The 22,199-nt window shown below is 41.6% G+C and overlaps 3 protein-coding genes across 20 annotated transcripts in view; 1 reads left to right on the top strand and 2 right to left on the bottom strand.

Moving 5' to 3' along the window:
• The window catches only part of FBXO36 (F-box protein 36), a 99,780-nt gene extending 92,780 nt beyond the window's left edge, over positions 1-7,000 (bottom strand). For both annotated transcript variants that reach the window (XM_030326693.1, XM_030326690.1), the window contains exon 1: positions 6,761-7,000. In XM_030326693.1, the coding sequence (XP_030182553.1) occupies positions 6,761-6,853 (93 nt within the window). In that variant the 5' untranslated portion in view covers positions 6,854-7,000. The remainder of the gene's footprint in view (positions 1-6,760) is intronic.
• Positions 7,001-7,367: 367 nt separating this feature from the next.
• TRIP12 (thyroid hormone receptor interactor 12) overlaps positions 7,368-22,199 on the top strand; it is a 140,241-nt gene continuing 125,409 nt past the window's right edge. For 9 of the 17 annotated variants that reach the window (XM_030326688.1, XM_030326683.1, XM_030326682.1 and 6 more), the window contains exon 1: positions 7,369-7,483. The gene's annotated coding sequence lies outside the window, so the exon portion shown is untranslated. Of the gene's footprint in view, positions 7,484-7,755; positions 7,811-11,401; positions 11,523-22,199 lie in introns of those variants that run through there. The other 8 variants (XM_032594528.1, XM_030326686.1, XM_030326685.1 and 5 more) reach the window with 5 other exon arrangements.
• On the bottom strand, positions 7,616-21,589 carry LOC115519924 (proline-rich protein HaeIII subfamily 1-like). The gene is made up of 2 exons (XM_030323777.1): positions 21,427-21,589; positions 7,616-8,256 (listed from the first exon to the last, which is right to left on the bottom strand). The coding sequence occupies exons 1-2, from the start codon at positions 21,587-21,589 to the stop codon at positions 7,616-7,618; spliced, it is 804 nt and encodes a 267-aa protein (XP_030179637.1).

Raw genomic sequence — 22,199 nt, 5'->3', positions numbered from 1 at the left:
TTTGGTCAGCTTATTTGTATTATTTTATCCCCCCTCTCCCCAAAAGTGCCACGTCACTTTGGAAAATGAAAAGGAATTTCCATTTCTGATGAAAAGCCACTTGACAATTCGAATCGGGTACCTCCTGGAGTGTCACGGGCTGGGAATCATTTTTCCGAAGGGCGTCAGGTCTGAGGAATGGAAGGACAATGCAGGAGGCGTGAACACCTGGCGGAACCCGTGGGGCAGGGCAGGGAGCTCAGGGCAGGTGTAGGTCGCTGCAGGTCAGAAAGAGGTGGGAAAACCAGAACACTCCCGAGGAGGGCCTGGAGCAGAGGACCGGAGGTTCTAAGAGTGAAGAGGGAAAAGCCTATATTTAACAGCAGAGGGAAGAACAAGGAGCTTTGGGAGACAAAGAGACAGCCCCCAAAGAGGGGGATAGGTCAAATCGTAAATAATAGGCAAGAGGAAAATAAACTAAGGCAAGCATTCCGCTGAGTTTTGGACTTTAAAAGGAGCGGCAGGGGAGCCGGGGTGGTTCAGCCGGTGAGGTGTCAGACTTTGGCTCAGGTCAGGATCTCTCATGGTTCGTGGGTTCGAGCGCCGCACAGGGCTCTGTGCTGACAGTGTAGAGCCTAGAGCCTGCTTCAGATTCTGTCTCCCTTTCTGCCCCTCCTCAGCTCGCGCTCTCTCTCAAAAAAAATAAACATTAAAAAAAAAAAAAAGGAACGGCAGTTCTGCGTGGAAACGTTTTGGCTGTGGCTGGTGGCCATTGGGCAGAATGGGTGCAATAGCTTGATGTCAGAGATAATGGCATGACATCAGTCCATCAGGGGGAGACGTCCCCTTAGGGACAAGGCAAGAGTAACCAGAAGCAAAAGGGGAATGTACGTTTACTCCCCTCTGCTGTATCTTCTCCATGTATGTGATTCTTGGGGACCCTATGTGGGAAGCAGGCTAGAGTAAGGCATGATTTAGGGGCTCCTGGGGCCTCTGGGAAAATGCCATCATGATAACAAGTTGACTGCACCCCATCCTACTTCCAAAATGTGCAACCTGGTGTCTAGTTAATACGCTTTTATTTATTTATTTAGAAAGTTTTAAGTAATCTCTACACCCAACGTGGGGCTCGAATCCACAACCCTGAGACCAAGAGTCGCATGCACCACTGACTGAGCCAGCCAGGCGTCCCTAGTTAGTATAATTTTAGATTACTTGAGAGGTTCTGTTCTTTAAGCTTTATGGGGTGGGGGCATATAAATCTATTCAGTGGATGACCTCTGCCTTATTTTCTTTTCTATATCTCCTTTTTAGCTCAATAATACTATGTCATCCGCAACAAAGCAAGAGAACAAAGTTGTACTTTCTCAAAAGTAATTATCACCTACATTAAAAAAAAGACAAAGGCAAAAAATGTAAAATCAGAAGTTTCTAGACCTTAAAATTTCCTAAGTAGCCATTAACCCATTTGCACCTTCTAAACTTGTTGAATTAGAACCCCTCCCCCCAGCAATAGAATCTGGTGACACAGTTATTAATGCTGCTCATTATTTAAGGTGGGAGGTGGCTGAAAGGTGGTACCGGTACAGCAGGTGGAAGCTAACGTACGGAGCAGGACTGCTCAGAGTAAGTGTTATCCGCTTCCATTTTCATTTTCCCGCTTTCCTTTGATTACAAAAATAAATGCTCATTGTACAAAAACTCGGATCTTTCAAAAACACATAATGCAGGGGCCCCTGGGTGGCTCAGTTGGCCGAGCGTCCAACTTCAGCTCAGGTCACGATCTCACGGTTCATGACTTTGAGCCCCGCGTCGGGCTCTGTGCTGACCGCTCAGAGCCTGGAGCCTGCTTCGGATTCTGTCTCCCTCTCTCTCTCTGCCCCTCCCCAGCTTGTGCTGTCTCGCTCTCAAAAAAAAAAAAAAAAAAAAAAACATAATGCAGGAAGTGAAAGCAATCACTATTTCATCTCTGAGTGATGCACTTCAGCTGTTTCCTCTTACACTTATTTAAACGCCATTAACATTTAAAAAAATGAAACTACTCTGGTGGCTGTTTTTTCCTATAGGATATGTTTAACCCAGCAACTTGCTTTTCTTGCTTAAGATTTGGTCTACTGAAGAGATCTGGCACGTTGTTTTTTAAAAGGTTGCAGAGTATTCTACGGTATGAATGATTCACAGTTTAACCAAATTTCCACTAATGGAAAGATGTTTTTACAATTATTTCACTCTGGTGAGCTTCTTGCTTACAGATCCTAGTGCTTATGTGAAAGCATTTTTGCATAGAAAATCCTAGAAATGGATTTGCAGGGTCAAAGGGTGTATGTATTAACATTTTTATTAGGCTGTACTTGAATCATATCTTTAAAATTGCTGTGCAGTTTTAAGTAGTACCTGCAGGATTCTTGTTGCAAAGTCTAAACGTCAGTCACCAAGTCTAGTTTCTTTTTTTTTAATTTATTTATTTGGAGAGAGCCTGTGTGGGGAGGGGCAGAGAGAGAGAGAAGAGAGAGAGCGAGCGAGCGAGAATCCCAAGCAGGCTCCACACTCAGCATGGAGCCCGAGATGGGGCTCAGTCCTACAACCACAAGATCATGACCTGAGCTGAAACCAAGAGTCCGTAGCTTAACTGACCGAGCCACCCAGGCATTCTCACCAAGTCTAGTTTTCATTCCTTTTTCAGAAGTCTTTGGAGAAGACAGTTTCCGGTCACAGGATGGCCTGCGACCTCAGGTGTTTTCAGTCTGTCAGTGCTGCAACTCTAAAGCATGTCAAAAATATCGGTTATTTTGGGGGGAATGAACTTGTGGAATTTTTTTCTTCAGATGACATTGCTTTAGGTATCTTATTGGAGTCTTTAGGAGGATTGAGTAAAATAGGTAAATTAAGGTCATCTATTCTGCAAGTCTTCCTCTTTTCATTTGCTGGGGTGACTATCACACGTTTCTGCTCCAGGGACAACCGTCTAACACAGGTGCAAGAGGCCAGTATCCGCCAATTCTCATCTACTTAGCTCACAGTTAACGCTTCCCGCAGTTTTCCAGTATTTGTCACATTAAACCTGAGCCACTAGTTGTGACCACCTTAAGCAATACTTCCATTTCAAGAGAACGAAGAAGATAGAATTTCAAGAGTCAAATATTGATAAGTACCCTCCTGAGCCTCCTAGCCTAAAGTGATTTTTGTTTCCTCTGAACTCACAATTTATTTAAAAAGTTTTTTTAATGTTTATTTATTTTGAGAGAGGGAGAGAAGGGGGGAGAGGAGAGAAGGGGGGGGGGGGAGAGGGGCAGAGGAGAGGGAGACAGAATCTGAGGCAGGCTCCAGGCTCTGAGCTGTCAGCACAGAGCCCGATGCAGGGCTGGAAACGACGAACCGCGAGATCCTGACCCGAGCCAAGGTCAGATACTCAACGACTGAGCCACCTAGGTGTCCCTGGACTCGGATTTTAAAGCATCTGTGGTACTCATAACTTGGCGATGAACTTCCTCTGTTCTTAAAAAAAAAAAAAAACTATTTCAGTGTTTATATAAATCAAATCACTAACTGTTTGCTCCTACCTAGATTATATGCTTCAGAGAGGAGGGACTTTTGTTTGGTTCACTGATGTTTCCCCAGCATCTAGAACAGTACATATAAAAGGTATATAAAAGGTGCTTGGGCACCTGGGTGGCTCAGTCAGTTAAACATCAGACTCTTGATTTCAGCTCAGGTCTTGATCTCACAGTTCATGCCCTGTGCTGGGCTCCAAGGCTGCTTGGGAATCGCTCTCTCTCTTAAAATAAATAAATAAACTTTAAAAGGTGCTTAATACGTATTGGTGGAATGAAAGATGAACTCTTTGAAGGCAGAAATCTTATATTTTGCATCCCCATAGTAAATGCCAACTTGCTGATTATAATTAAGCAAAGGGTCACGATTTAAGATTTTCTTAGAGGTGAAGTGTGGAATATCCCTTGCCTAAATAACATTCAAGGTTCTTTCCAGCTCTTACTATTAATCTACTAGTTTTCAAAGAATTAGAAACCAACATAAGAAAATATATTTACTACTAAACTAGGTGAAAATAATTGGGTAAACCTTTGATTTAGAAAGCAGGGCATTGATTTTTCTAAGATCATTATAAAGATCGAATTTGAAGGGTGCCTGGTGGCTCAGTTGGTTAAGCGACTAACTCTTGATTTTGGCTCAGGTCATGATTTCCCAGTTTGTAAGTCTGAGTCTCAGTCTGTAAGTCCCCAGCATTGGGGGCTGTGCTGTCACTGCAGAGCCTGCTTGGGATTCTCTCTCTTCCTTTCTGTCAACCCTCCTCAACTTGCACACCCTGCTTGCTGTCTCTCAAAATAAGTAAATAAACATAAAAAAAAAATTGAATTTGAGAAGCCATATTAACCACAAGCTATAGTCTATAAGTTTTCTTGGGAAAAAACCAAAACATCATAGCATCAAGTTGTTAACTGGGAATGCCTCTATAAGCATTAAAATATATTTAATGTTACTGTATAAGAAGCAAAGAAAATATTTATGTACAACATTTATATTCTGTGCTATACCAACCATGGTCTGACCCTAATGAGAGAGATACCTGTCTTCAAATCCATGTCAAATGTGCAATCATTTGAATTTAAAGTCAATAAAAATAAAGCAGTGAAAAAGAATAAAAGAGAATCAGAGGGAAAGAAAGATCTATCTAAATCTGGGGTATATTTTGAATAACATACAATATTTTTTTAAAAATAAAAGAAGAAAGAGAAAGGAAAAATTTTACAAAGTCATTCCAGAAAAAGTCCATCTTATAAAACATAGTTTAATTCTAGTCTTTTAGTCCTTATTTATGTCAGACCACCTCTTAGTGGATGTTGGTTTCCTGTGCTGAGACTTAGAAAAATTATCCTGTGGTTAGAAAATAGCATATTCTCAAGACGGTTGACTGAAAAGACTATTTTTTTGGCTTACTATTTTTTACAACAAATTTTACTTTAAAAGAGAGTGAATTAATCAGATTTGAGATGAACTCTCACTGGTAGAACTATGGTATATTCCATCTGCTTAAAAAAGAAAATGGATCAGCTTGAAAAGGATTTTTTTATAGCAATTGACAGGAAGAATAGGGCCTGAAATAAAAACCAGTTTTTGATCTGTTAAAAAAAAAAAAAAAAAAAAAAAAAAAAAGGAAAGAGAAAAAAATTAAGAATACTTGTGTGGGGGGAGGGGGATTTCATAAAACACAGGCATGTGCCCAAGTTAGACTACAGAGCAAAGTCTGAACGACATCAACAAGGGAAGCATTCCTGGAGAAAACTAATGCCAGGCACTCTTAATGGTTAATTTACTAAAATAAAAAGTAAACAACTATTCATTTGTTGAGGCTTACAACATTATAACACTTGTAATACCAGACCTTCAAGAAAAAGAAAAATCTCAAAAAATGTTTAAAAGACAAATTATGGAAAAGACTGTAAACATTAGAACACTTTAACTTACGTGAGGTAGATGAAAAGAAAATGAAGTATGACTATGGTAACATGTTATTGCTTTCAATCACTAATGTTAGAAAGTAAGAAACTGTTAGGATCATACCTCTTAGAACAATGGAAGATAGTCCCAAAATGTACAAAACAGTGAATTTCAGCTTTTAAGAAATTCTAATTAAATGTGTAAAAATTCCCCCCAAAATGTTCAAATATTTAAGTTTGATAGGCTATCACGCTTTTATTACTGACACTACACTTGCAATATTTAAACATCTCAAGTTTAAACAATAAAATTGTATTATTTTTACTTTAAAAGATGCTTTTGAAGCTATAAAAAAAGCATTCTCTACCTACTTAAGGGCTCACGGGAAAACTGATGCAATATTCAAGATCTACACTAAAACAAATATATACAAAGTTCTAAATTTCATTTTATAGAAATACCATCTATTAAAGTACAAGGTGCTTTATCTCAGTCACAGGCTTAAGCTCAGCCAGGAATCAGAAAACGGGTTCCGAGTGGAGGCCCAGTTCAACTTGATCATTTCATGGGCACAATAAATCATCCAAAAGCCCACCTTAAATAGCTAAAGTAGTCATAAAAATAGGCTGATGGTTACTTCACTCCAGCGATAACATAATCCTCGGTCTTATTGTTGTGGAGCAGATGTCATTATGGGTGGGGCCGACGCGCAGAGCAGCTGAAACATTTTTGTACCACCCCCCGCACACTTTCAATGGGACAGAAGGGGCTCCAAAAAGGTAAGGGGAGAGCTCTCAACGATCAATTCCTACTAGAAATAAGGAAGTTTTGATGTGGTCGTGGTACCCGTAAAGACCACAATGAGATTTTAAAAATCCCCCATGATTAACTCCTACCCTGGAAAAGAGATCTTCCCTTTCTCCCCTCCCCTGCCGGCTCCTCCTTGGGACACTTGGCTGAGTCTTTCTTTCTCTCCTTCCCACGCTGAGGTGAGGCTGCACGCAAGCCGGGGACGCCTGTTTTTCTCTTCGCGCGGAGGGAACTCTGCGGGTAGGAACCCTCGGTGGCAGGAAGGGAGCGGGGTGCGATGTGGGGAGGCAGGAAAGCTCGCCAGGGACGAGCGGCCCTTGGGGTGGGAAAAGGCACGCGGACTACGGAGGAGCCGGCCGAGGAGGCCGAGGTGACAAGGGAAATCTCCCGGCTCGGAGCTGGGACCGGACGCTTCCGGCGGGCCACAGTCGCTCTCGGCCTAGCGGGGCTAGCGTTCCGCGCTCCACCGGGGCGGCAGGGAGCTTAGAGAGGGTAAACCGCGCCTCGCACTTGCCTGGGACCGGGTGACCAATAACTGGTAATAGTCTTTGCTCGGCGCTGGGCCTTGTCCTACAATTTCGAACAGAGTCTCCGGCAGCCACGCCATCTTGGGACGCCACCGCCGTCGCTAAGACAACCAGGAAGGGGCGGGGCTTGATTGGGGTCATGGGGCCAAAGCCCTAGTTTAAATCGAACCCGGTTTTGAGCTAGCAGGGGGTTTCTTCCTTAGGGTGATGGCCCCTTCTCCTAAGAGTCAGAGGGAACACTGATCCGTGAGATTTCCACCCTCAGGTCCCCGGTGACCCGAAGGGGAATTAGTTCCTGCTGCCACGGAGGGGAGGGGTGACCCCGGCGGAGGGATATCAAGCGGAGCCCCACATTCCCCTTCCTGGTCCCTCGAAGGGATCGGGAGGAGAGCTCAGGCCGCTGGGAGAGTCACGCCGGGCGGTGGGGGAGGGAGGGGCGATGTGATGGGTTGCGTGTAGGCAGCGGGGCCTTACCCGCGGACGAGCCCGTGAGCCGGAGGCAGCGGGCAAAGTAGTTCCCGGAGGGTGTTGGAACGGGCGGGGAGGGAGGCGGCGCGGGAGGCGCACGCCGGCCGCGGTGCTGCGGCTCAGCTGATAATTGAAGGGACCCGAGGAGCCGCCGCCGCCGCCGCCGGGGGGGGGGGGGGGGGGCGAGTGGAAGTTACTGCCGCGCCACCGAGTCCGGACCGGAGACTTTGGGGCCCAACTAGGTAATTGGGGCGCAGGTCTGAGTGGCCGGGCCAGGCTTGGGGGAGGGGGTTGTACGAGGGGTGAGGGCTGGGGGGGCGGCGAGGGGGGGTGGGGAGGAGCTGGAACAGAAAGTCCCAGGAAGCCCGGTTGTGTCATCGCCGCGATTCGGCCCCCGCTCGGCCTGCTCCCGGCGGCGGCGGGGCCGCGGAAGGACCGGGTCGGGGGTTGACGGGCGAGACGCTCGAGGGAGACCGGGGCCGGGCGGGAGCGGGTGGGGGGGGGGAGGAGGGTTCGCTGGGTCCCCGCTCAGGCCCCCCGCGATGAGGAGGGCCCTTCACGGAACCGGGGTAAGGCGTGCGGGTTCTTGGGGAGCCCGTGGTGGCCGGGGGGCCGGAAGTGGGCTTGGGAGCTTGGAGGGCCTCTAGGAAGCGAGAAAGTGGGGGGCCGGAAGTGCAGGTGGGGGGTGTGAAGACGGCAAGGGTTCCCCGGAAATGGGATGGGGGGCCCGGAAACCGGGAGAGGAGAGGCTCCAGGGCCGGGGACGGCCCGGAAATGGAAACTAGGGAGCAGCTCGAGTGACAACAGTTGTGGGAAGCGAGGGTCAGAGGAGGGAGAGGCCGGAGTGACTTTAGACCGCAGTAAGGGGTTTCCTGCCAAGGGGAGGGTTGTGGGGGGTGAGCCCGGAGACGGGGTCTGCGCTGGGCTGTTTCTTTAGCCGTGGGAAGTTGAGGCTGAGTGAGGATGACGACGAGACGGGCGTGCTGGGGGCTGGAAAAGAGGCCGAGAAACTTGGCTGAGAGGAGCAGAGCATGCTTCTAAATAGATCAGGATGGAAATGGGGGGTGGGGGTTCAGGACTTGGGAGGGAGGTGGACCAATTGTCACTCCAATCGTATTAGTATTCAAAGCGAGTCAGGCGATTAATTTATTTATATGTGGATTACATAAAACCTATTATATCGTTTGCCCATTCAGTTCACCCTCTCCTCCATCCTCCTCCATAGTGAGTGGGTTTTTAGTTCAGAAACAAGTTAGAGGGGACTTCAAATAACGAAGGTTGGAAAATCCCCAATCCTGTCCTTCGTGGCGCTTCCTTCCTCAGAAGAACAGAAATCCTTAATTTGCTAGAGGGGAGAAAATAAAGATTTAAAAACACATGCAAATCGGGAGGAAATAACACATTTGAACGGCCGGGGCGGGTTTGTGGGGGGGGGGGGGGACGGGAGGGGAATTGGTTACCCTTGTGTGGTAAGGAGAGAACGGAAGGGGCTGCTCCTAAACCCTTAAGACAGGTTGGTTGGTTTTTGATAACGTCGTTTTACTTTGGGGACGGTTAGCTTAAGCATCGTGTCTGGCGGTGGGTATAGTTTAATTGCTTCGTTAGTTAATTGAAGGAGGGACTGTGGCAGTGAGTAAACGTTCGTGTGTGAGGGGTGCGGGGGTACGTTTAATAGCGCAGCGAATGTGTTCTGAGTGGCCGTCTAACTGCTCCCCTGCTGTCTCCTTTCCTAGTCGGCCTTCCCCGGATCCTGCCTGGGTTGCCAAATCACCCGATCCCCGGGCTTTACTCCGTTTTGTAGGCCCTTTAGTGCTGTGTTCAACTTTCTATTGCTCTCCAGTCTCTCTATAGATATTTTTGGCATTTCATTTTTTAAAGACCCAGGAAGTGGAGGCTGAGGATCTCCTCTCTAAAACAAAACAAACAAAAAATAGGGTGGAAAGTTGAAAGAGCTATTGACTGGGGCAAAAAAAACCGACGCTGTGAACAAATGTCCTAGTTGTTGGAGGAAAAGGCAGAGGGCCTATATATGAGGCCTGTGTGGTGTGTCGCATTTCCACGGGGTGGGGTGTGTGTGTGTGTGGAGGGAGCAGCTAGGATTGAGAATGGCCTTATCAGATTTAGAGACAATAAGTTTCAGATGTTTTATTGAGATTTATTTCATACTTAGATTATCAAAGAGATCAGTATTGGGAATTTTAGAGTAAACAAAATTTCCAGTTCTTCATTTTGAAACAACCCTGCTCCATGTTCAACCCCAGAAAGATTGAATTGGGCTTTTACATCATCTTTGTGAGATTGTTGGCAGAGTTTTTATTTCATTTATTTTATGCTTAAGAGAGCATATTACATGGTTGGAGGTTGAGGTGGGGGCTTTGTTCACATCTGCCTTTCTATGAATGTGCCAGTATCCGTGAGAATTTAGGACTGTAATAAACATTGTTCTATTCCATTCCCAGTTTTTAAGGAGTTTGAGTGGTTTTTAAGTCTGCTCTGCTGACAATTACTGTTTAAGTTGTGTCGTGAACAGCTTTTTGTTTAGTTTTTCATTTACTTTCTAAGTTTTAGAATACTTCAGGCAGTTGGAGTTCTAGAAGCTGCTAAACTAAAATAATTATTTAAAAAAGTGAAAGGGATGCTAGGCCAGTGTAAAATCAGTGCTTTCACCTAGCAAAGTAAATTTGAAGTAATGTTTACTTTTCCATTCTAACTTTTAAGATTACTGGGTTAATGTTATCTACGTAAGATTTTATGATCCTATTTAATTCACATCATCCTAGCAAAGAGACACAAACTCATGGGAATTCACACACTGACAGTAGCTGTGTGACCTTGAGCTTTGCACTTATCCTATCTGGTCTCCAGTTATCTGTAAAATGGGGATGGGCAGTCCACTGTCTTACTCACTGGGTGGTTGTGAGACCCAGTGGATACAATGGCTGTGAAAAATTACAAACTGCTAAATAAGTGTAATATGTTATCATTAGTTTTAGAAAATTACATTTGCTATTGAGGCCATTAAGAACACTTAGAGCTTTCACCAGTGATGGGAAGGGGGGGGGGCGGTGACCTTGATGTAAGATAAGTTGCAGCAACTTATTTTTGAAACTGCTGTTAAAATTGGTAGTGGAACTTGGGCCCAATTTCTGTTAAGTTACTCTTGGGTGGATTGGTTGGTTTTGGTTTGGTTTTCGGTTTTTTTGCATCAGCATGGTAGATTTCTACCATACTTCTCTGAATAAATTTGTTAATCATATTTAGAGAAATTTCTTTACATTTTCATTATTGATAACACATGTACCTGTTTCGGATCGTGGCTCTTACGGAATTGACTTTATAATGTCAGAGTCTACAATGAAGGGAAGACCTTGCCAAACCTATTTTTTTTTTTTTTTTTTTTTTTTACAGAATTTGGGGAGGAGGTGTTTTGTTTTGTTTTTTTTCTTTAGGTGGATGATGATCTTTTTGAGCAAATAGAATACCAGTTGCCCTTTTATTTTTCCATTTGCTGAGGAAATTTGATGGACTCAGGTTGAAAAAAGCAACCTGTTTGTTGCTTTTCATCTTCTCTCAGGTTCCTGTTACTGCCAGACTGACCTGCACTTTTCCTTTATTTAAACCATTTTAGGTTCACTTCAGTTCACCCTTCCTAGCACTTCCTCAAACCCTTCTATCCCAGGATCTTTCCCATTTATTTCTTGGTTATCTAAATAGGCTCCATTTGGGATTAGAGTGTTAGATTTGGTGACATGTGTTTGCGTTTGTTCCTGACTGGTTATAGGTGTTCCCCAAGTCCAGGATTATCTTGTATCACTGTGTTTGCATGAAGGTGCACTCATAAGCCTCATTGAAAATACACACCATTTTCTTCCCACTCCAAACCAATAATGTTAACCTAGTCTTTGCTGACTGTGCAACCATCGTCCTGCTTGGAAAGTTTCTTGGTCTCAACAGATTCCTCAGGATGCTATTGCTTTGCTGATCCCAGCCTCTTCATATCTTCCTGACTGCTGGAAAGGGCTTAGCAGTAAGAAAGATCTGATGGATATTATACAATAAGTATAATCTGTCAATTGTAATGTAATCTTGATGCTTGTAGTTCGTAACATTTGCATGAGCTTTCATTTGTGTATTTCTTTCGTTGCCTCTGTATAGTTCAAACAGCTGTGTCACAGAGTTCTTGAGCACAAACTCCTAGCAATTGTTCTTTATAATCTCTGCCTGGTTTGCTGGGTTACTCTGACACATAGTGGGTGCTTGCTGCTACTTAACAGTAAATAGGTAAGTATACTTCTGCTGAACCAGTCTCTTGATTTTTTTAAGTAAAATTTAACTTGGCCAGTGTCCTGGATTTTCAAAAATGCAGTTCTTTAATTAAACCCAATATCCTAACTTGATTTTAGGTTATTGGCAAAAGAAGTTGTTTCCTAGGCTGAAATAAGTCTGCTTTGTAGTTCTTCTCTGAGGCCTTTCAGCTTTGGGTTGGGATTCTTACAGTTTCATTAAACTGGATTGGCCAGAAGAAAAAGGAACTTGTCCATTATTCAGACCTACCTATTTTGTCTGAGTGTGCAGAAGCTATTGGTAAATAGTTCTGCAGCTCTGTTTGAATTCGAACATCATGTTAGTGGACTAGAGTGAAAAAAAACTGCCTGCTACCCTGTCCTCTCATTAGTGAACAGCACTATTCAAGTGAACATCTGATTTGAGTGTAGACTTGGGCTGCAATCTTGACTGCCTTTTCCTCGGTCTTTGTGACCTTGGACAAATAATTTAACCTTGTGAGTTTCAGTAACCTAATCTGAGCGTGGCTAATTGCCACCTAGATTTAATTGTCATTTGTATGCTAGACACTACTTAGGAGATTAGGCTCCAAAAGCTAGATTGGAACACAGGGCTCTTCCTCCACTGGTTCATTGCAGCACTGACCATTGCCTCATTTGTTAACACCCTTCTACCTAGAGCATACTTCTGTTACATATGTAGACTTGAAAGTCTTTGAGTATATCATATTCCTTAGTCGATTATGAATTCCTTAAAGCCAGTCTTCCCCCCTTTTTAATCCCTAGTATCTAGCACAGTGTCTGGCCTATAATAAGGAATCTTTGAATGCTTCTTGGAGGAGTAAGTCTTGTGAGAATAAAATATTACTGTAAGTGAAAATACTTTGTAAGGGTTTAATGTCTGTCTTGTTTTGACAAACATTTTGAATCATAGTTAATCCTAAAAATGATTATAGAAGTTTTCTTTTTAATCTGTTGATATGTATTTTAGAGACTGCAAGTTATTTTAAATCACATATGAAAAAAATTAGGACAAGCCATTTATATTCTCTGATTGGCCCTTGTTTACACATAATAGTTGATCATTTAAATGCTAGATTGAGGCCCTAAATAGATTTTGACATAATGTGTGTATTAAGTACAAAGCTGAGTTTTATACCTCATTTGAGTTTATTTTTGTTTTGTTTTTAGAAAGGATGTACTTCTATAAATTTGGGTTACTACCCAATACATACTTTGAAGGCTATTTATAAGCTGAAGTGTCTATCAGCAAGCCTTCAAGACTTGAAGTTAAAGCATTTCAATGTGTATTTTAATCAACTTGTTGGCTGTGGTAACCAATGAGTTCTACCCTGACTTCAAAACTCCTACTCATTCCACCCGTGGGCAGCATTCTGAATAAATAGATGTACCTTGTGCTATAACTTCTTAAGGTCAAATTAACTCAATTTGAAGTCCTTATCCTGGTAAACATATGTGATGCCCTGGAAAACCCAAAATGAATTTTTTTCAGGTAGCCCTTCTGAAATTCACTGTTGAGTTGTAATTTAAGCTGTCTTGTGTCCTTAAAGAGCAGGTTTGTGGAGATCATATGGAGCCCCCCCCTCCCCCTTTTGTTAATCTTCCTGAAAACCAAGTGTTGTAGTTTCCTTGTAAGTAGTAAATATATGAACATGCTGTAACTTCTGCTCCGGCCCCCAGTATTTATAATCTTGTCTGTGTTGCGCCCTGGGCTGGATGTGGGCAGATTGAGCTGTTCATTCCTTCTGAACACACTCCAGGAACCTCAGCATTCTTGCCTGGACTTTGACTGTTGAGTCCACCTAGACTGATACCCTTCTCTCATCTTGTATCTCTTGTAGTGACATTTACACATTTAACTTTTTCTTTGGGTAGCTACTGTAAGAGTTTTACTCTTCACTTCTTTCTTCCATAACGTTTTACTAGTTATTGCTTTCACCATCTGCCTTAAATAATTAGTTGCTTACTTCTTCTTAAGTAAATTTTTGGCTTCTTGTGCTAAAGGTTTAATTTTTCCATGCCCGCAGTGGCTGGCACAAGGCTCCTAACCTGCATGGTATATGGGCAGGGATAGAGTTCGTTTCGGTGACACATTGAGAAACTATATCATGAAGTATTATTAGCACCATTTGCCATGGTTTCTGTCTGCTTATTTTCGTTTCTCAGGGTTTGGTAGCTGAGTGTAGGATGCTAGAATATAAATTTTTCAGAATTAGGTTCATTAAAATATTCACTTAAGGGACTGATAAGACAGTAGACCATTTTACTGACTTTGTGATGTTAGGTTTAGCGTTTGAGAATTCTGTTTACCAGTGGATAAAAGCATATTTATCGATACGTATTTATCAAGTGCTACTGTGTGCCAGGTCTCTGCTGGGAGGAATACAGAAGGTTCCTGTCCTGAGTTTTTGTTTCATTTAGTTGAAAAACACTTCTCAAACTTGGTAACTATATATAGTATAGCGTTTAGCATCGAGAAGTATCCCGTAGATATTCTAAATGCAGGTTTTCTACGTTTAGGAAACCTGATAGGAGAATCTAAATTAAGAAACAGAAGAATTAGGGCACAAAATTTGGCCTTACCGAATAAATTGTTGGAAGTACTTTCATTGTGCAGATATTTCCTCAGCAACTAATCCATGTGCATTTCTGGTTCCATACCAGGTTTGCCTTCGTGAAGAGTGCGGAAGAGAAATAGGAGATTTATAAAAGATCTCTTACGTTGGAATGCCCTTTACTGTAAACGAGTTCAAACTATGATAGTAGAACACAACATTTAACATTGTGCATATTTGTTACTAAGTACACAGTTGAGTTTTTTTATACAGTGGGCCCTCGGAGGTTTAGAGAGAGATTCAGTCCTAGGTTGCAGTTACTGAGGAAGACTTGCTACTTGAACTGGCCTTGATTGTTTGGGTAGGTAGAGAAGAATGGGTAACTTGCAAAGGTGTAATTGAGGCGAGGGGCTGATGGGAAGCTAAACTGGCCCTTTGCAGTAGAGGATCCATATTTATGAACTAACAGAAAATTCAGGCTGTGTTGATTGAGGTTCTTAAATGGGAGATCAAGAAATTAGCTTTAACAAATAGACATGTTGACTTTATTGTTAATCCCTGAATAGGCTGTGACAACATGAAAAAAGTGTACAGGCATATTTACTTTGTAGCTGAACTGCAAAGAAAAAGTGCTTTTAGATTTTATTTGTCTTTCAATGAAATTGCTTCCCTTTCTAGGACTGTATGTTATAGGCGTGTTTGTGGTAAGTTTTGGGGTGATAGAAGCCGTGGAGGTAAAACTTGTTGTTTAGTGTTCCTACTTAGTAGTTAGAATACTTCCAGTAAATAAGCAGGCGATGTCTAAAGGACTCCTGTTGCTCCTGTCCAGTCATGGAATCTTTAGTGGAAGCTGGCAATCATTTTGTCTTAACACATTCGTCTATTGTTTATTCAGAGATTTTTTTCTTTTTAAATTCAGAGTACTGGTCCAGAATTAATAACATGACTTTTTGTGAGTTACTCAGTAATGTCAGGTGTAAAAGAAACTTCTGCTAAACATGTAATGCAGTAAAAGAAAAAATGATGTTTTTAAAAAAGCAGATTGTGGCTTAAGTATTTACATACTTTTAAAAAGTGCAAATTAATATTCCCTGTTTCATCAAGCTAAATATCTTGGTAAAATATTTGCATAGCACTCCAGTTGATGTATTAGTAGACTGTTATACCTTTTTCAAGAGTAGGCAAGATAGGATTTCAAAATTGGGAAATGAAGTTAGATGGTGACTGGAGGGAAACTGAAGATGCAGAGAATAATACTTTCATTCAGGGGTCTGGTAGCAGTAACATTTAGTTTCTTCCAGCAGCTTTTCTTTCTAGAATATTCTCGTAGACTTTGCTGACTGCAGTTTGCATTCATTTTATTTTTATGGGGAAATAGCAGAGATGCTAGCAGTTAGTGCCAATTCATGAGTTAAATACCTGTTCAAGTTATAGAGTGCAAAATTTGTGGGATTTTGTGGACTGTAGAATAGAGTCATTTGTGAAGGCTGTGTATTTTACTGCTACAAGAGACATGGGTGTTTTTTAATGTAAGGTATTCATGCAGCTGTCTAATTTTTCTTTTAGTAAACCTGTATTTCCATTTCTTCTACCCACTTGGGGAAAGCAGCCTCCTCTCAAAAGGGAGTTAGGGACTTGACATCTCCCCTCCGTCCCTGACCCGCAAGCATTTCTGCCTTCCTCCCAGTAGATGGCAACAATTAGGCTGATTTTTGAGAAGAGTCAGTAGTTCTTACCTTTGTGATCAGACTTGTTCCTAATTATTTCTCATATGTCTTTAGGAACTTTAGTGTTGATTTACATATTTTGACGTCAGCATACTTTTCTCCGAAAACTAAACTGTCAGTTGCAGAGTTCATTCTTTTTTCTACTTTACTCTTCACCCCGTCTTTAAGTTTGCCCTTCCAGTTGCTGCTATGAGGTAAGACTTGGGGAATTTCAGCCTTTGGTGTGGCCGTGTAAGATAATCTGCTTCTGCCTCTTTGAACCATCTAGTATTACTTTTCAGCTGCCTGTATATTAGGTCAGGCCATGTTTTCTCCAGGTATCTTCTCATTACACACACTAAGTTTTCTGAAAGGAATTTCGGGAGAGATAAGACACTATCATTTGGGATCTTTGTGGTGGCACTAGTTTTAAATGATACCCAATTTATGCTTCTTGAATCAGTTAAGGAATTGGTCAATTTAATGTTGGCTGCAATAGCAGCATTTCTTTTCTGGTGGATGGGCCTCCTACTTCTGCATTTACTTCTATTCAGCGTGTGTTAGTTTTTTTGTGTGACTGAAAAAGAAAAATAAGATGATTCATAATGCACAATTAACTTTTCAGAGTTTACTATATTTAGAGATACTTAGAACTTTTTTCAGGGTGCCTGCTGAGTTGATTTAAATTTTTGATGTGAGAGTAAAGGATTTGGGAAGTTTCCATATTAAGAGTTTTATAGTTAGGAACGTCCTAATCTGTAGTTCTTTTAAGGAACACATAGAGACTTAGCAAAACAATAGTTCTAAAAAAAATTCTGCAATTATGTCTGTTTTGTGGTCCAGTATTAGAATCCTGGTCCAGTAGAAAAAAATTATGTTGGTTTCAGCAGCTGCTGTACTCACACCTAGAAAAATACTCATGTAAAGACATCTTTGCTCTCAGTTAAGGTAGTCTGAAGTTAGCAGTGGGCATAGAATTAATGTGTATAAATAATCAAAGGGTATGTATTAATAAATAGTTTTGAATACTACTGACTTAAAGTCCTAGATCAAGATTTGGGATTCTGAAGATATGTAAGATGACCACATTTAACTCTAAAATCAATTCCATGTTGTATTTCTGATGTGGCTTTCACTATAGATATGCATAATATAGCCTTAGCAGTCATGGTGTGGGAGATTAATGGGATAAAAATAAAGAAAAAGGCTTTATGAATCATAGCAACCAACCTCTGTTGCATTCTTCCCTTAGCTCCGTGGTGTGTAGGTCAGTATCCAGGGGACTGGGATGGGAAATGAAGAGGTGGGTGGGGTGGGGATGGATAGGTAAGTGGGTAAATAGAAGAGAGTTGGACATTCTAGACCAGAAGTGTAATGAAGGTGGGTGTCTGTGTCAGAAGAGGATGTCATTTTTGGTGGCCAAGGAGAGTTCATTGTACTGAGTAAATACATTCTAGATTCTGTGTTTGTTTTAGTAGTTTTTTTGCCCCATGACATTACATAGGCAGAATGTACCATATTCTTCCTATGCTTTGAGTATCCTATGCTTTGAGTATCCCTATGCTTTGAGTTATTCATAACCCCAACTGGGATAACAGGGATTATATAAATATAGTATAATGGAAAATGAGATGGAAGTATGAGTCAATTAATCAGTGCATACATTTACATGAACATTTCTCTTTTTAAAGTTGGCATTTTTATCATGAAACTTCAGTCAGTTTCCTCGGACAATTTTGCTTTTTTATGGCTATACACATTTACATATTTTGAAGGCGGTGCCATATAGAAAATATGGGCCTTGAAGCCAGAAACTCTGTATTTAAGATCCTCCCTGTTCTAGCTATGTGATCTTGGATAAGTCATTTAAACCCTCTGAGACTTCGCTTTCTTTTGAATAAAATGGGTTGGTATTAGAATCTTGCATAGGTAGTATATACTTGATAAATGGTATAGCTGCTGCTGTTGTCGTATTGATGAAGAAAAAAATGTATATTAATTTGGATAGTTTAAAGGAAGGCTTATACCCTGTCTTCCAGAACCAGGGTCAGTAAACTTTTTTTACGAGGTGCGGGACAGCAAATATCTTGGGCTGTGTGGGTCATGTAGTCTCTGTTGCAGTTACCCTGCTGTTGTGGGGCAGAAGCAGCCACTGACTTTGTTTTAATGAAAGTGATCTACAGGGTGAAGCAGCGGTCCTGATTTGGCCTGTGTGCCAGTTTGCCAGCCCCCGTTCCACAGTATTACTTGCTACCTTTACTTTGTTCACAGGAATTTGAAATGGCATCTGTGTGTTCTAAAGATCGTGTGATAATGTCTAAGCGATGAAGGAATTTGGTGTAAATGGCTAAGAACAAAGACTGGGATTTCATTTAAACCCTGGCTCTGATACCATTAACTTTGTGACCTTGGTTCAGTCACTTTATTTCGGCTTTAGTTTTTCCATTTGGAAAATGGGAATAATAGTAATACCTATCGTAGGCTTGTTGTGAGGATTAAATTAGTTAATGTGTAAACTGTAAAATAGTGGCTACTGTAGGATAAGTGCTCGATGTGTTCTTATTTGTTAATAATCATTCTTTTTGAGAGGAAGCATTTCTATTTTCCTTTGTGGATTGTCTTAAAAGAGGTTGGAGAAGATGGGTTTCTCTGACATCATCTTGGAATTACGTAAGTGGTAGAGTCTTAAGGTTGAAGGAGATAATCTGATAGGTTCGGTGGACTCAACAGCAAGATGAATTTGGTCCCGGTTTCCCGGTTGTTTGAACTCAAATCGGACAAGTTATTAAGGTGCAAATGATAGAAAAATCTTACTTTACAGGATTCTTTTGAGTTTGTAACGAGAGAGTGAAGTGCTTAGCACAGTACCTTGTTCACAGTGAAGTGATCAGATGGTAGTTGCTATGATTACAATTTTTTTTTGATTAGGTATTGGCTCCTAGAAGGAGTTTAATAGTAGCTTTTATTTTATATAACAGAACCATATAATAGTTCTTTTAAATGATGGCTTATTGTCACAGTTGCTGTAAATGTCTAAAATTACAGTCAACAGGGTGTGAATTTATTGTTTTTCAGATGTTATAATTTAGGTGTTAGTAAATTTAATGGACAATTAAAATGACACTTTAAAGATTGAAAGGAAAAGTATCCTGACCTGGACTAACATGAAGTGTTTGGAAAAGTTTTTTGGGGACCGTATGTACATCTGATCCAGGTTCACACATTTTATCGTTGCTAATTATAGTCTCTTTGACTACTAATAGTTTCAGTAAGGTTAGTGTTAGATGTGTGATATGGCTTAACGTTTTTTGTTTTGAAGACTTTTTGATATAACTTCAGACTCCTAAAAATGTTGTAAAAGTAGTGTAAAGAATATCCCATATTCCCTTTATCCAGTTCCAAGGTCAAATTTTTATATCGTTAGAAGATAAGTCTGTTTTCTCTTTTAAAAGTTTTTTAATCAATAAAAAGCCTTTTTTTTAAGGAAATACATGTAAAATCGGAAAAAAGGTCAGTGCAGTGAACACTTTTTTTTTTTCATGTGGCTTTTTACCAGTCACTAATACACTTGTTGACTTTTCAGAATGTTGCGAATGGATTTTGTTCCTGACTCTAGGCTATCATTACTGAACATTACTATTGGCAGTCGGACCCTCCTAAATAGCCTGCTTTTTAAGGAATTACTTGCTTCGTACAGTGAGTGCGCCTTGCCCCTCCCTTGCTGGCTGGTGGTCTTGTATATGTTGCGGTACTCTGTGTGTTCCCCCTACTTCCCCTGGCTTTTAATATGTGTTGAGTTGCAAAATCACTTCCTAGAATTGTGCATTAAGCAAGTAAGTTCTGAGTGAAGGCTTGCGTTGCGTGGCTTTAAGAAGGTGATAATTCTGGTAGCTCATTTTAAAGATGTATTCTCAGCACTTTTTAGTGGAGGGGATCAATAAGACCTTTTAAAAAAGATACTTTAAACTGGTTTCTGAAAAGGGTACGATAAGTGAGAGCCTTATTCTGCAACAAGTAAGGGCCTATTGTGTGCCCTGAAGACCTATTGTACAAAATCTTTTGCCCTTAACTTTCAACATATAATCTTTTTTTTTTTTTCCTAAATGCCTTCTCTGCTTTTGCCTGCTATTCCTTATTAATGATTCCTTCTGTCTGTGCCTGCGTGCTTGAAGAGTCTTAGGTGAGAGGACTTAAACATTAAAAAACCCACAAAACACCTCTTCTTGGATTTATTAAAACATTTTTTTTAATGTTTATTTTATTTTTGAGAGAGACAGAGCACGGGCAGGGGAGGGGCAGAGAGAGAGGGAGACACAGAATTTGAAGCAGGCTCCAAGCTCTGAGCTGTCGGCACAGAGCCCGACGTGGGGCTCGAACCCATCAACCCTGAGATCGTGACTTGAGCTGAAGTTGGACACTTAACCCACTGAGCCGCCCAGGCACCCCCAAAACACCTCTTTTTAAAGAGTAGTCTTAGATTTATAAAAAAGTTGGAGAGATAGTTACCTTATACTCCTCACCCTGTTTCCCTTTTCTTAAGATCTTAGCATGAGTGTATTTTTTTTTTTTTTTTCAACGTTTATTTATTTTTGGGACAGAGAGAGACAGAGCATGAATGGGGGAGGGGCAGAGAGAGAGGGAGACACAGAATCGGAAACAGGCTCCAGGCTCTGAGCCATCAGCCCAGAGCCCGACGCGGGGCTCGAACTCACGGACCGCGAGATCGTGACCTGGCTGAAGTCGGACGCTTAACCGACTGCGCCACCCAGGCGCCCCAGCATGAGTGTATTTTTGACTCAATTAATGAACCAGTATTGGTAGATTATTACTACCCACACTTTATTTGGATTTCCTTAGTTTTTATCTAGTGTCTTTCTGTTCCAGGATCCTGGATGGACTTTGTGAGGCATTTATTTCTGATAATAAAGTACAGTCAATAAATTTGACTAAAGAAAAATATAAAGAGAAAATTAAGAACCCGTCCATAATGTTTCTACCTGACACATCAGTGTAAACATTTTTGTGGTTTTTTTCTAGCGTTTGTTTTAATAAAAAGGGGTCCATGTTATGTTTTTCCCCATGCTGTTATATGATGAACATTTCTCTATTTTGTTATTCTTTATTGTTTATATTTACTTGTCTAATTGTCTTGGCAGATTTTTAAAAAACTGTTGTTAATACTTTAAGGAACCGCTTTGTACTAAGTTTTAGAATGAGGGGTATTTATCCATTTGTATTAACTTGGAAAACATTCTTGTGTGTGAGAGGTGTGCATGTGTATGAGACAGGTGTGTGTGTGTGTGTGTGTGTGTGTGTGTGTGTGTGAGAGAGAGAGAGAGAGAGAGAGAGAGAGAGAGGTGTGTGTGCACGTGGTAGCATTTGGTGGGAGAGTTAGAATGCTCCATAGGACTCCTTTCTGTTCTGCCTCTCGCCAACCTCTCTGACCTTAGCTCTTCTTTCACCTTTTAGTGGCCCTTTGTGCTGCCTGGAATGCTCTTCTAGATCTTCTGCATCTGTCTCCTCATGTCTGAGGTCTTGGCTCAGAAGTTACCCCTCGAAGAGGCCTTACTTGGCCACCCTATCCATAATACATAATAATCCCTTTGATAGGAAGTTTCACCTGCAGGTAATAGAAAACTTGACAGGACCTTAAACAGTTCGAGGTTTATTTTTCCTCCTATGACGTGGTTCAGGTATGCAGTGGTTCCAGCAAGGATCAAACTCTGTTTCTGCTCTGCCACTGTTAACAAGTGGTTCTCCTGGACACTGCATAGCTGCGTCATGGCTTGAAGTCATTATGTTCATCACATTTGAGGCAGGAAGGAGATGTGGGCCTATTTATTTATTTATTTATTTATTTATTCTATTTTTTAATGTTTGTTTATTTTTGAGACAGGGAGAGACAGAGCATGAATGGGGGAGGGTCAGAGAGAGAGGGAGACACAGAATCTGAAGCAGGCTCCAGGCTCTGAGCTGTCAGCACAGAGCCCTATGCGGGGCTTGAACTCACGGACTGCGAGATCATGACCTGAGCCAAAGTCAGACACTCAACTGACTGAGCCACGCAGGTGCCCCCTTTTTTTTTTAAAAAGGAAGCTCGATGCCCAGTGTGGGACTTGAACTCATAACCCCAAGATCAAGAGCTGCATGTTCTATGATCCAGCTGGCTACCTCCTGGGGCCTTTTATTTAAAATCCAGAAAGCAAAAGTATTCCTAGAGGAAGCCCAGCATATGTTACCATACCTCTTATTGGGGAAGAGCTAGGGTATACCTCTGTCAAAAACAAATATGAGTAATGGTATTGGTGTATGAAGATAGGTTTAAACCACTGATTTTTGAATTCTTTGGATCTGCAATCCATGATAAGAAATGCCCTACTTTGCATTTCCAGT

The sequence above is a fragment of the Lynx canadensis genome, chromosome C1 (assembly GCF_007474595.2).
Source record: "Lynx canadensis isolate LIC74 chromosome C1, mLynCan4.pri.v2, whole genome shotgun sequence".
Taxonomy (NCBI): domain Eukaryota; kingdom Metazoa; phylum Chordata; class Mammalia; order Carnivora; family Felidae; genus Lynx; species Lynx canadensis.
Note: the sequence above shows the minus strand (reverse complement) of the source record. Positions and strands in the feature narration are given on the sequence as shown.